Source organism: Ammospiza nelsoni, chromosome 2 (assembly GCF_027579445.1).
Source record: "Ammospiza nelsoni isolate bAmmNel1 chromosome 2, bAmmNel1.pri, whole genome shotgun sequence".
Lineage (NCBI taxonomy): Eukaryota > Metazoa > Chordata > Aves > Passeriformes > Passerellidae > Ammospiza > Ammospiza nelsoni.
Genome location: NC_080634.1, coordinates 99,699,522 through 99,714,971, shown reverse-complemented (window position 1 = coordinate 99,714,971; position 15,450 = coordinate 99,699,522). Strand labels below are relative to the sequence as shown.

The 15,450-nt window shown below is 38.2% G+C and overlaps 1 protein-coding gene across 3 annotated transcripts in view; it reads right to left on the bottom strand.

The window, feature by feature from the left end:
• The window catches only part of WWC3 (WWC family member 3), a 99,103-nt gene that overhangs the window by 61,052 nt on the left and 22,601 nt on the right, over nucleotides 1-15,450 (bottom strand). For all 3 annotated transcript variants that reach the window (XM_059493671.1, XM_059493669.1, XM_059493670.1), the window contains exon 2: nucleotides 1,005-1,114. In XM_059493671.1, coding sequence (XP_059349654.1) covers nucleotides 1,005-1,114 — 110 coding nt within the window. The remainder of the gene's footprint in view (nucleotides 1-1,004; nucleotides 1,115-15,450) is intronic.

Below are 15,450 nucleotides of genomic sequence, written 5' to 3'. Positions count from 1 at the left end.
TTTAGTTAATGATCTTTGTTAAATTTCACAACAAGTAAGTACATGTATAGGTCAAACGATACCATGGGAATATTTATTATTCTGTTGTTTAGGTTTTTTAAAGCAAGTAATTGTGAAACCACAAAACACAAGTAATTCCAATGATGGCTGGAAGCCCAAAATTATTATTACACTTTCATTTTTTAATTGACTAGATTTCAAGTAGATAGTATTGAGGTTGGTTTTTCAGATTATACTATTTACCATTCCTGTGATAGCCCATGTAACTACTTTCTTCTTTTCTTAGTCCCCACCAGCTCCCAATTTCCCACAAAGTGAAAGCATTCACTCAGTGGCGATAAGAAGTTTAATGATAGCACAACAGTAACAGCAGCAGCAGTACAAAGCTATAAAGATAAGACATTTTTTTTAAAGTAGAACTGGCAAATGTGCCACAGTAATGATACAAAGCTCAGTGATAGTCCAAAAAGGAAAGTGTTCAAAATTAGTTTCCAAAAGGCACATCTGTTGTCTTTTTGATAGCATTTTGTACTGTATTAAAACATTAAATATACATTGCTTAAGCAAGAATGAGATTACTGTATTTCACTGTGCTTCTGATTAAAAATCAGCACACTTCTCTCAGAATGTATTTTGGTTTTCAAAGCATAAGAGTGAACTATGGATGACAGGAAATATAGGAAATGTAAGAATGTAACACAAAAGTCTTTCTATATATGACAAAATGCAACATCAAAATTACTAATACTTCACAGTATGACCAAGCAAACCAAAATATTTTGATACACTACATTTCAATCATGGGTTGTAAAATTCTTTACAAGTGGAATTCTTTACAATTTTGCCCCCATATGAAAGATAAGGAAACACGTTCAGCAAGAAATTATTTGCATACATTTTCTCAGTGTAGCACGAGGTGTATAAATGGTATAGGAAGCAACGTTAGTGGCAAGAGTAAACATCAGCTTGTTAGCATTCCTCAAAACAATCACATATCTACTCACGATTTATGTGGTCCATATAATAAACTCCAATCTGTTGATCGTAAACAGTTTCCCATCCCAAAGGAAGCTCATCACCAACACAGTCAGCAAACGTCAGGGGCTTTGTAATCCTGTAAAAATAAAAATAACACAAATAAATACAAAAAGCTCCAGAGTTTACAATGCAATGAATGTTATTACATGTTTTGAAGATACCTTTGCCAGTTGATCAAAAACTAGTTATGCTACTTAGGAATGTGCTCATAATTACAAACATACAGTTTCAAAATAAATTTTCATTTAAATATGCTGACAGATACTCTCCAAACAGGTAAGACAAGCTTCTCCCCTCTAGTTTCTATGTATAACAATTTAATTATAATGGCATGCAGTCCTGCCAGTTTTTCTCCCATACTGCAAAGAACATACATGTGAAGCTGGAGTTTACCACTGCTGAAACTACTAGAAACTTTATAGGTTTTAACTTCTTTCAGGTGACAATGTAGCAAAATTGCTTGTCTTTAAAAAAAAAAAACAAAACATAAAATTCAAGACAGCACTATATAACAGACTTTCTCTTTTCAATTGTACATTTCCAATCATTAATGATATTCTCTTGGTCCAGACATATTCAAATTACTTCCTCTCCCTCAAAAAGAAGAGACAAACAAATGTCTCTGAAAAATTCTGAAGCAATTTGACCAGAAACAGTAATTAATAAGTAACTGCATTACTAACTAAAAGCTTAAAATATCATAGTCCTTGCTAGACAAAGTCTTAATACATCAGTGGGCAATAGAAAACTGGAACAGCCATGTCAGTATTGACAGGGACACTGAAAGTACTCGGTTCCATATTATACAGAAAGACTCTAAACCAACACAGCTCTAGAACAGCAAGGTATAAAAAAAACTAGGAAGAATAAATAATATAAATATAAAAGCCTTTATGGTCAGTCTAATCATGTTTATTACTCAAATATTCATTTTAATCTTTACTTAACCCCGAGGATAATGTTTTCCTCTATAAGCCATCACAAAATTCATATACTGAAAAGCTACTAATAAAGTAGTTTCTATTACATGTAGGATATAGATACAACACCTTCCTCACATATTTGTTGAGGCACTTCTAATACCTACGATGACAACTTTGCAAACATTAAATACATGCATTAATTTAGGGACTGAGTTAAGCTCAACAGAATCTATAGCATTATACTTTCTGTTGTACCTCCACTTGTACATTGCAATACCAATTAAGATTTCTGACACCAGATTTGGACTATGCTTACAAATACACTGCTGAATGGAGAGACCATTAGGACTCATAACTGCCCTTCATCTGGTAACACCTGTATAACACAGTAACTTTGAACTAAAGTATGTCTGTCTTTGAACTTGGAAGTGCTTGCCCACCCCAAAATAAAACAAACCAGAACAATCCAGTGGTAAAAACTTAAAATGATGGAAATACTACTACAGCTCCATTCTAGCTAGCCCAATGGTGCAGTAAGCACACCATTCAACTACCAACATACAACACAAAACTTTGCACACAGCAAACAGAAAAACTGCATTTACCTGCCTCCTGAAACTATTTTACAGTGATTGAGATTACAGTGTTCAAAATTAACTGTAGCAGAATAATTTTTAAAATACCCTTATTTGTTTCAATGTCATGTTTCAATAGCTCTACACAACAGTAGAAAGATCAAACTATTCAGGTCAAATAATAGCTTGATCTTACTTGGTTGATTCTGCAACACATATAAACAGTTTAACAAGAAGATGTACATAAACTTGTGCACCACTATTTAAAGTAAAAATTTTCCATTATTGACAAATATGTAGTTTACATCATGTAATTATGCAAATCCAGAGATGCTCTGTTCAAGAAAGAAAATGTTACTAGGAACTGACACAAGCACTCTCATTAATTCATTTAGCAGTCAGGCAGACCAGATATTGCCAAAATACTCCTGATCTCCCTGGAATTCAGTCAAATATTAAACATACAAAGTACAGCATTTTTTCTTAAACTCCCATGGTCCTGTTCTGAAGACATAATGTTTACAATTTCTCAAAGTAGTCTAGACATCAGCTCCTAAATTACCGCACTATAGACAAGATTTTCTTTGGAATAAGTTATGAGACTTGCTTGCCTGTTACACAAACATACCCTCACCCTTTATTCATAAATAAAACCTGCACATGATACTCTAACCTTTCACACTACAAAACCTTTAATTCAGTGCTCTCTGTGATCCTGCCAGGACTCCGACGAGCAGGACAAGGACAATGTTCACTTTTAGGAAAAGGGAGACTACTGAAGAAAACCAATGCATCTGGTTTAACCAGTTTTCATTACAGCGTTATAAAAGCATGTGTGAACAGTTTAATTAATAGTTTTGAAGGAAAACTTGTAGAGAAAAAAAACCCCAACACATAAAAAGCTATCTTACAGATATTCAGACCATTATTAAGTTGATGTTGCTCATTTTAAACTATAATCAAAGTTGCTCCAAATTGGATTCCCTTCAGACAAAGCACAATGTCATACTGACTCAATCCAGTCACATTTATTCCTATGTAGCTGGATCTTAAGCCAAAGACAAAAAACTAAGGATTGGAAGTTTCTGCCTGTGTTTTGCACTGCTTTGACAAAGTGAACTGAAAAAACACCTTCCTGGTTTAACCAGCACAACTCTGAGGACAAGATTAGTTTCTTGCCAGTTAAGGAAACTAGGGCTTTTCAGAATAACAAAGACAAAATGGAAGAGATGCAGATATCTACATTGGAGGTCAGCCACAAAGTACAGCAGTTGACTGCTGAAATAAGGTATCTTCTGGAAATACTGCTTTACCCTTTGGGCTTGTTTTTAATTAGCTTAAGTTCAATAAAATAGAAATTACCTTTTCTACTTTTTTATAAAGAATTGTACAAGGTACATCTGTTAAAACATTTCAAAGTATTGAAATAAAGACAAAAAACTCTTCAAAGGATTATAAAGATGAAGACACAACAAAAATGCTGCCATCTTTGATGAAACAAAAACCAGGGCTGTCCTGCACTGTGCTATTCAGTAAAGAAAAACTAAGGCATTTATCTGATCGAGGTAGCAAACAATAATACACTAATCCATGATCACCTTCTGTTTCCCCCAAAACAACTGGCAGACACTAACAAGAAGGTTCTGAACTTTCAGCTGAAGATGAAAATCCTCTGGGACCAGTTTACAGCATTAAGTTTTTGCAGTCACTGGACCTACAGGCCAGCTACAAGTAACAATTTTCCATGGGGACCAATTCTGCACAGATCAAAAAACCAACCTTAATATCAAATTAACTGACTTTATCCTTCCCAAAAATAATGATGGTCTTCACTCCTTAGGCACCCAATATTTTGTGACTCTGAAACCCTTTAGAAGCAAATACAGAATCACATAAGAAAGCTTTCATAATCCAAATCCAGTATATCAAGCCCAGAGAAAAATCTCTGAGCAATGTCATGCACCTCAGACCTGTCACTTCTGACTCTGCCCAAATTAGAAGTTTTCATTAAGAAGAAATAAAAGCCAGATATTTGCACTCAATCCAACAGACACATCTGAAAACACAAGTTTTATTCACATTTTCTCTGTTTCAATTACCAAGCTTAACAGTTAGAATACAGAAATTAAATGGTAAAATAAAACCAAACAAGTGACCAAAATAAGTTTTTTCTCCTCCCTGCATACTTATTTTGAATCTTTATCCACTACAACAAAAAGAAGGATTCCACAACACATTATTACAGCTTTCTGAATATGTGGCAGCAAAACAAGTATTTCTTGAATGCATCAGTTCATGGGACTGGATGGGGAGAAGGAAAGGCTTTAGAAGATAATGGCCAAATACCATTTTAGATAATGTACTTCAAAAGTGTTTTCAGTTTCAGAAACATTGTTAACAGCATCTGATTTCTACGCCCTCTTTCCCCCCCCAAAAAACCCCACAGAAAATCTCAAACTTCAAATAATAAAGAAAAGCTTCCCAGTCCAAAGGAAAGACATGCTTCACATCTCCAAAGCACAGTTTCACTGATAGAGTAGGGCAACTTCATTGTCACAGACCTTCAAAACCAGAACCAGATCACTAAAAGCACAAGGCTTTGGAAAATTTTAGGTAAGATCCTCAGTCTTCCCATGGCCCTGATGCCACATTAGAGGACCCTGGCTGCTTGAAATCCCTAGGTCTAATTGGGTAAAACTTCCCCTGGGAGGAACTAAATAAAGACAAACACAGCCTGTTTTTCCAAGATCTTGAACAGGAAATCGAAAAGGTGTTCCAAAGTAGAAACTCTTGTAAACTAGCTGCCCTCCTTTAAACAATGCCTAGACACCTAAATTACTTACAAGGCCACCTCACCTTTCACAGTGGGCCTTGATTAAGAGGAAAGCACTAACTATGAGGGCTAATTATGAAAAAGAACCACCAAGTTCTGAACAAAAGTCTGCAGCAGACAAAGAGAAGGATGCAAGAATAGCAGCTGTCAACAGTGTTTTTAATTTTGTTTCTGATTTTGGTCAGGTCCAATGGCAGAAAAAATATAACAAAATAACAAAATTTGATACACCTCCACAAAAAACTAAGAGAAAAAACTTCCTTAAACCTGATCTCAGTCTGAATTGTCATCTAATGGGATAGATGTTTTTGCCTGACAAATGCACAGAAATTGTATTACTAATTTACTAGGAAACTGCATTAATTCACATTAGAGATCTGAAGAACATCATGCAATGTAAAAATGAGTAATAGAGTAACTAGAAAAGAGCTAGCAATCTGATAAATCTAGCAATAATTTCTCCAAGGAAAGTATTATGCCAAGTATATTACTTAAGTGTCACAAGGCAAGAAAGAGAAAAGGCAAAATGAGAAATCATGCGCACACTTTAAAGCTTTCAGTCAATGTTTTTTTCTTTCCTCCTTTCAAATGTGCATTTAAGTTACAGATATTGCTGTAAAGTTCAACTAACTCTCTTGTCTTATAGCATGGTTCTTACTCCTTCCAACTGCATGGAGAGAAAAAAAAAAATAAAAAAAATCCCAAACAAACCAAACCAAGAAATTGAGAAGCAATGTTGTTTCACGGACACTGACAAGAAGAGCTGCTTACACTGAGGCGGAGAATGGGAGGATTGTTATTATGTTGTTTTTAAAAGTTACACTGCGGTCCTGGAGGCACTTCTTCGACTTCTTCCACCACCACAGCTCTGGCCTGGGCAGCAAGAGCATCTCTGTGACAGAGAGGGGACACAGCTGTGCCGTGACTCCAGAGCAGGGCAGGGACACGGCAGGGACACACTGCCCAAAGCAGGGCAGGGACACGGCGGGGACACACTGCCCAAAGCAGGGCAGGGACACGGCAGGGACACGGCAGGGACACGGCAGGGACACGGCAGGGACACGGCAGGGACACGGCAGGGACACGGTGCCCAGCTGCCGAGGAAAGCAGCTTCCCCCGCGGGGCAGGAGCAGGCCCCGGTCAGAGCCCCGCAGCCTCACCCGGGCCGCACACGCCAGTCGGGCATGGGCTGCTGGCAGCAAATGCCACCATGAGCTCCACACCCACGGGTACAGCACTCTGAAGTACACCGTGCTTTTCCTCCTCGACTGTCCTCCATCCACTCAGCTCTCTGCAAGCAGCCAAGTCATAAAAATGAAATGGATTTTGAAATAAAGTTTGGCAAATTACATACCAACTGCTTAGTCAAAAGTACAACAAAGTTCACCCAACTATAAGTATCTTTTCAAGATACAAGTTTCTTTTAACCTTTTTCTTAATCCAATTTATGCATCTTCATTTTACTACATGATTTAACCTCAGACTCTGAACAGAATAACTCACTGAACATCTATTCAATTCTTCCTTAACATCTATTCAATTCTTCCTCAAAATAGATCCACAATACAGATGGCCAGACTGAAATTTACATAAATGAAATTCTGTGCTCAGGACAAAGAGTTAAAGAAGGTAAGGTGTTCAGAGTCATTGCTGGGATACATTTCCCTTGGAAAAAAAAGGTACCCTGCAGCAAGGACTCTCAAACTCTCAAATCACAGCACAAACTCTTCTAAAGGTCACTTGAAATTCAGTCTTTTTAAGACCACACTGTATTTTGCATCTATTTATGTTGTTGTTATTATTATTACATTTCACTATTTTCTTTTTTTTTTCTTTACAGCAAATAAAGTGATAATAGAGTTTTAATACTGTCCAATCAGTGTATTTGCTTCAATTTACAAGTCAACACAGCACAAATCAATGTGCAAAACACAAGGCACGGGATGGCACTAGCTAGCCATTTGTACAGTAATAAATCAACTTCATTAAGTGTGAGGAAAATGTGTGAGAATTTTCAGACCATTTTCAAAATTTAAACTCTGAACAATGAGATTTGCGATGCAAAATGTATGTAAGCTACACAGCTAAGAGAACCTATATGACTTGTTGACTTCAAGAAGCAATAGCAGCTTACATTGTCTATAAGCACGTCTAAGAAATGTACCCAAGGACATCCTCTTACCTTTCACTATTCTAGAAAAAATAAACATTTACTAGCAAGCAACAATAGTCAAATAACACACTTTTGTTTTTACCCTTTCTCATAATCCCCAAAACCAAAACAGCTGAAAACTACTGGCTTAGTATGTTGAAACATAAAATGCTATGTCCAACTGCAGCTCTCGCATAACTTGTCTGGCTGCTCAGGAACTGCTGAAACAGTTCCACACAAGCAGCCAAGTCTTCCAGCAGCTATCCATTTCTTAACAGCAGCTATGATCCATATCCAAAATCAGAACACAAATATTATGGGAAATACTTGCTGAAAATATTTCATGTACACAATGAAAATGCCTTTCTCAAAAATCATAGCCAGGTTAAAAGTCAATGCTTTTAAGAAAACTATTTTTGTATCTGCAATTTATTGTGTTTTTTTACAGAGGGTAAACAGTAAAAAAATTGGCAGAAGGGTTAAGTAGGTCTATGAATGCTTTAAAACTTATTTAGTTTGTGTACACATAGATAGCCTGAAGTGACCAGCAGCTGTACAAAACCACCAGCCCAATCCTAAGATTAGCAGTGGGGCAAAGACAATTGCTGGAGGGTCTGGCTGAAGAAAAGCAGACTGGACAGCAGATGACTTGACATCTAGATCAGAAAATAGACAAAAGTATATATGGCAGCTGGTATAAACTGTAAGAGGAAAACAGTAGGAATGTGTGGCAGATGAGACAGCTAAGGAAGGGAGGTATGGAAACTACAGTTTCTGATTTTAAATCCCACCTTCATACTGAATATGCTCTTTGCTAGAAAGAGTAAGATGCAAAATATTTACAACTTTTCTTATGCCAGTTCTACTCAAAAATCTCTAAATATTTACAAGATCTTCTTGAGGACTTCCGTGTGAGTCTCCAAAAAAAAAAAAAACAAAAACAAAAAAAACAAAACAAAAAAAAAAAAACTAAAAACCAAATGAATAAGAATCAAAAGCTAAACTAAGCAATAAAGAAATTTAACAGAGAATTTCAAAATTCGAGAAGCAATCTGAATTCTTCCACTTGTGTAAGAAGCCTAACATGACATTACATGTGTCCAGACACAGCACAGCTTTGGAGCAAGCAGGTATGCAGTGCTCTAGTTTCACTGATTCTGAACCAACATTTCTACCTTTTCTCCAAAATCTGTGCATAGTACCATTTTCCAACTACATCTGATTGATAATCAAGGTCCCAGCTAGTAAAGGCCAGGCACATAGTTATCCATTTATTTCTTCCATCCTGCAAATCACAACTCTGCAACCTTCTCTTGGAGACAAGCAAGTCATCCAGCTGTCAGATTTCTACGTCCTCAGAATATACTAAAACACATTTCTGTGTTCAGTTTTGGCTAACAAACTGCTTGACAGCTGTAACCTTAGTTTTGCAAAGACTCCTCTGGTTTGAGAATATAAATTTTCAGCTAGCTTATTTGACCATGGTCAGGCCCATCAGTTAATGAAACCATTGTAGAAGAGTCAGTGTGAGAGGCAATAAGGGCTTCACCCTCACACAGAGGAGTGCATGTATGTATATGTGTATGTATGTATATGTACTTGTGTATAAGTGTATGCCTATACACAGAAAATATTCACTTCCGACTGCCGCTCACAACTTCTGTATGCAACCACCAGATGAGGAGGAAACACCTGCACTTTCCTAATGGAAGTCACCCGAGCAAAGGTGAAAAAGTGCATCTGGCAAGATCTTACCAACAAGTTCTTAGTAATAAGCATTTTGCACATGAACAAGAATCATGGGAGGGAACAGGAATCATGGGAGGAGTTCAAAGCAGGAAGAAATGTAGCAGACAGGAAAATGGTCCCCAGGAGAAAAATGGGACATAAAACTCCAAATTCAAGTCCATGAAGCTCCATGTGTTAGAACAAAAAGAGGCACCAAAAGAAGCTTTACATCTCAGTAAGAAGTAAAATGGTCTTACATGCTGCAAGACACTATCATGCAGTTGAATACTTCCTGAGGACTCTTCACGATCACTCGAAGTTTACATCAAAACAGATTAGAACATCCTCACTATTACATTGGCTCTTTCACTAGCAGTTTATTAAAATGTTTTTGTTATCACTACTAATGCTTACTAGTACAGCAGAGAAGTGTAAAGTTCTTCAATTACATTATTACTATTACATGCTCTTGCTAACCTCAGGTGTCCTATATCCAGAAAGTTTACACCAGCATTAACTATCTTGTTACCTTTAAGTCTGACCTTGCTAGACTAAACTTTTCTTCAAAATTTTGACATCTACGTGACTGTCCCAAACATTATAGCAAAGATTTTTCCATAACTTTCTAATAGCCAATGGTAATTCAAGTTTCTGCACATTTATAATGGCTATCTCTTCACCACTGGAGGCGTTCCTCTCCCTTAAATTTATCATTCTTCTTTACCAATTATCCAGACTGGAAATAACTAAATATATATGTGTGTGTGCATATGTGCATAGGTGCACACACACACATGTGATGCGTCCACACAATGTATTGATTTAATGGTGTAAACATCATCCAAGTGTTAAATGACTGAAGCTTAACTTAGACATTCTTCAATGAAGAAAGCACTGTGACACATTTTTGTGAACTCTTTAAACCACTTTAGACAAGCCTTAGCAACACAGAAAATCTTACATTAACTGGTACCCTTTAGGCTGACTAGAAGGCAAGTAGTTGAAGATGCACAGAGGTTAACTTTAGAATCTTGAAGTAGAAATGCAATTAGAACCCAGTGGATGCAGGACTGGAAGGGATACAGTCAAGTTCACAGACAATACAAAATCAGGAGGAGCTGCTGACTCTCTCAAAGACAGGGAAGCCCTGCAGAGACCTAGACAAATTAGGAGAGATGGGCAATCACCAACTATATGACATTCAACAAGGGAAAGTTCCAGATTCTGCACCTGGGGTGGGGCAACCCTGGAAGTATGGACAGACTGGGGAAGGAGGGGCTGGAGACCAGTGCCAGGAAAGGGACCTGGGGCTCCTGCTCAGTGGCAACCTGAACATGAGCCAGCAGTGCCCTGGCAGCCAGGAGGGCCAGCCCTGTCCTGGGGGCATCAGGCACAGCATGGCCAGCTGGGCAAGGGAGGGGATTGTCCTGCTCTGCTCTGAGCTGGGGCAGCCTCACCTCGAGTGCTGGGGGCAGTTCTGGGTGCCACAGTGTGACAAAGATACTAGCAAGCATCTAAAGGAGGGCAACAAAGATGGTGAAGGGCCTTGAGGAGAAGCTGTATGAGAAGCAGCTGAGGGCACTTGGTCTGTTCAGTCTAGAGGAGACTGAGGGGAGGCCTCACTGCAGTCTACAGCTTCATCATAAGGGGAAGAGGATGGGCAGGCAGTGATCTCTCCCCTGTGGTAACCAGTGGCAGAACCCAAAGGAATGGCCTGAAGTTTTGTCAGGGGAGGGTTAGGTCGGATATTAGGAAAAGGTTCCCTCAGAGGGTGGCTGGGCACTGAACAGGCTCCCCGGGCGAAGCAGCCACGGCATGAAGCCTGACACGGTTCAAGCAGCATTTGGACAATACTCTTGGGCACACGGTGTGACTCTTGGAGCTAGTTCTGTGCAAGGCTGAGAGCTGCACTCTATAAGCCTTGTGGGTCCCTTCCAACTCAGCATATTCCATGACTCTGTGAAAATCCCTCTCATACACTAAGGTCCAACATTCTGAAAACATGCCAACAAACGTCAGCTAAAGGGATTTTTTATTCCTGTAGTCTGAAAGAAACAATGTTTTAAAAAGGCTATAGCTAATGTTTCTCTACAGGTAAACAGAAGTTTAATGACAATAGAAACAGACATCCATGTGCCTACATGCACAAACAAGCCTAGCACTATTCTGAGTGAAAATTTAGTTAACTTGATGTTTCAAAATATTTTAAGCCTCAATCCTCAAAAAACTTACTATACTTGGAGTATATTCAATTAACTTTTTCTGAAATTATTTTCATGAAACTATTTGCACCAACAAGTATTATTCAATCATCCTAATAAAAATGAAAGCGAATGTTCAAAGTTACCAGAAACCATTTCTACAGAAATTAAGCACAAATTGAAAAACAATGGGAGGAAAAAGTAAATGTAACTGGCCTGATGCATTTAAAAAAAAAACAGTAAAAAAAAAAACAGTTGGAAAAATACATATTCAAGAGACTGTTCTTTTCAAGTCTTGGAACAAAGTGATGTGTAGATAAGTGCCAAAAGAATATGCATACCATGACTTCACATACATCCTATTCAAAACAAATTGTGAGGTAAAACAGTAAACAAAGGCCTCACACCCAGAAAAGTCTACAATACCAGCTAATATTAGAAGTTCAAGACAAGAGTTTCTTATTTAATCTTTCAAAACAGCTTTTCTCCTCCTTGTCTTCCAACACACTTGAAAATGTGTTATACTCCAACACACTTGAAAATGTGTTATACTCATCCTGTATTTTTCCTAAAAGTACCACATATGGCATTTCTCAAACATGTTCAATTATCACATTCCTGGAAATTTTATGGACTCTTTTGTACCATTTCTATGTTATGTCTTCTAACATGCTACTGAGCTGTCACGCACTGACTTTGCCTGTAAAGCAGAGAAATTTTGCCTTGTAAAAGGCCACAGCTCTGGCTCCAAGCCCCTCTCAGTGGAGTGGGTGCCCATGGGCATGGAGGGAAACCTGCAACCAGAGAGGACATCACACTGCACTGCAGCACCCCCTGCCCAAGCTGCACTGCAGATCTGCAAGGAAAGCTTTCCAGACTGCTCCTCTTCAGTTCTGAACTACATTAATAAAACAATGCTTTATGTGAGGGTGAAAGAGTGCAACTGCTGTGACATGCACACTGCATCCAAGGGCACTGTTTCAATCCCTTGCCTGAACAGTTACTAAGCCTGATGTAGCACCAAGCAACTGAAGTGGAAATATGTTGACAGGATCTTTGATGCTTTTGGGTTTCAGAATCCATTTCTTGCAAGCACTGATCTATAGCAGTCACCTCATTATTTAAGGTTTTTCCACTCTTCCAGGAGTAACAGACCCTTAGTCAAGCATGAATGGATGAACATTTCAGCTGCCCAGAAGTGGTGATTAGTGACTATTGTATATGTTAGCATCCTCAATCTACCCATTTATTTCAAAACTCCACATTTTAAGTGGAATTACAAAAACAGTTAATGATTATCTATAAGATATTAGAAGTGGTCTAAAAATAAACCCATTAAAGAGAACTGTGCTTAAAATGTGTTTTACTTTCCAAACATAATCAGGAGACCTAACAGAAGAAATTTCATCTCCCTAAAACCTTCGCTGTTTTTATACCAATGGAGCAACAACCCCCCTGCAAAGTACAATAATTTCTTTAAGCCAAATAAGTGCCTAGGGTAAAAAGCAATGATTCTCCAAAAATTTGCAGCCTTGCTACATTTCCTCCTCCACAGCTCGCCCTTTGCCTTTAAAATTACAGATACAGCTGTCAAGTTATTTACACTTTATAACACGTTACTTTATATAATTCCTAAACTTTTGATTCTCAACAGTCCAAATCTACCAGCCACAAACAGAAATTCATGTTATCTACATATATAATGTTAACATAGATGTTGTGGAGAAGATTCTCTAAGACATGCACTGAAACTCTTAGAAGTGCTTCCACACTCCACATCAGCACCCTTGTCAGATAGTAATTTTCAAGCTTTTAGGAAAACTTAGCCCAGCCCCTGTTCTCTCAATAAGCAATCATCCTACTATTATCATTCCTCAAATATGCCTGCTTTCTACAGTCTTCCTTAATGCTGACCTTGCAAATTAATGCACTATATTGCCCAATCCAAACTAGTGATTTAGTAATATATCCCAAAGTCAGTTTTACATCTGAACATAAGGTTCTGAACATTTTTAAGAGGTTGAACTTACAAATTTTGATGCCGTTACTTCTATGGTTGCCAGTAGTTGTACAATGTATTATACCTGAGCTTCCAGCTAGACTATAAAGTAGTTCCCAATAAGTAATACGAGGAATTACTCATAACTTCATGCTTTTACATATATACAAGAATAAAAAACACTTTGTGAAAAATCCAGAGAAATCCAGTGAAATAATGTACTTCTACTGATTTATAATAATGTAGTATGAAAAAAAAACTTAGAAGAATCTGCTCAAACCCAATGTAAAAAAACACTTCGAACTCTCAGATTTTTTTTAATATATAAAAATTAATCAAACCATAAAACAGCACAAGCAGTAATGAGAGTATTTTACAGTATAAAATTTCACATATACCAGAAAACGGGAAAGTAAAAACCAGTAAACAGGAGAAAAAGCACAATTATAGGAGACTGGCCATGCCATCAAACCTACAGTGATCCTAATGTGAACATAAGTGAACATCAACAAATACCTCTTCATTAAAACAGCAGTGGAAATCTGATTAAATTTACAGTAAGATATTGAAGAGGCTTCAACAGTAGATGGCCTCCTTTTCTTCCGCCCCATCTCCCATGACGGAGGAGGTTAAAAATAGAGGCTTCCGTTTCCTTAGATTATTTCACTTTAAACTTTTCTAGAGCACTGAAATAGCTACTTTGCCAGCTTCCTACATTTGTGTTAGAAAAGCAGTGTTAAAAACACACATTTACAGCAACTCAGGAAACTGGCTTCTGCGGCTTGCATTACTATTATCATTTGTAAATGACAAGCCTCTCTAGAAGTGGGAGGTATCTCTTCCAAAGTCTCCTTTTGGATGTTGCTCACCCAAAGGTCCCTTGCACCACATAGTAACATATTTTTGGAATAAGCTGTACTGGCATATTTTTCTATATTTATGCATTCCTTTGCAGTTAGTAAATGCACATATTTTCAGTGCACAGTGCTCAGTTTCCCATATCTAAAAGCAGCTCCACTACTAGGAAGCAAAGCTTAAGAGCTGTAGAAAGATAGCTCCAGCTCCCTCTCTCCCTGCCCTGAGCCTTTGAGGAACTCAGCCACAGGAAGCCCCTAACTTCCACCATGGCAGCACAGAGTGGCCCCAGCTGTCCAGGTCATTATTTCAAGGTCAGAAAATCCCTGTCACCACCCAATTCAACTCCTGCACACTAGAAGCCACAAAACTTCAGCTGGTAATCCTTGCACCTAGCCCAACCTCATGGGCGACCTAGAATATCCCTCCCATAGTGACAAGGGAATTGTTTGTAAATATTGAAAAAATGTACATTGCAGATAAAACATCTGAATTCTTTATCTGGAAGCACTGAGTATCAACAACCAAAAGTAGCAGCAATCTAAATTCTGCTGCAATATGAAGTTGTATCATCTGCGCATTACTATAAAGCAGTGCCACCCATTCATCAGGAAGTCTGGTATGCTTCGTTAGGCATTCCCTCATTAGGCAAATTTTTTATTGGTTTTTATTCTGCTAGAGTAGAGTTGCCTTGGCTGAAGTTCTCCCTTCTGAGGGCGTGCCTCCTCATCTCTTGTACGAGTCAATTAAAACAGCTCTGCCAGTTGAAACAATGAAGCACAGGAAAAATGCTGTCCTGTCCCTCCCCACCCCCCTGCTTCTATTCTTATATCAGTCTTCCAGACAATCTCAGCCCGGCTAACCCTGGGACCTGAGTTCTGCAGGTATCCTTCTATTCCCAAGGAAAAAACAGGCAAGTCTGGTGAAGGTACAAGGGAGTTGAAGAGGGGAATATTGTTGCACATGCTCATCATAACTCTGAAGCATGAAAGCTCAGGCTTTTGCAGATTTAATCTCCACTGAACACATTCCAGCTTCTCAGGATCTCTCTTGGCCACACAGCCATTTAACTCCAGTGTTCCAGGACATACAAGAGGATTGCTCCTCTTTTCTGCAAGGCGCAGCTCCAGAAAAACAATTCCAGTA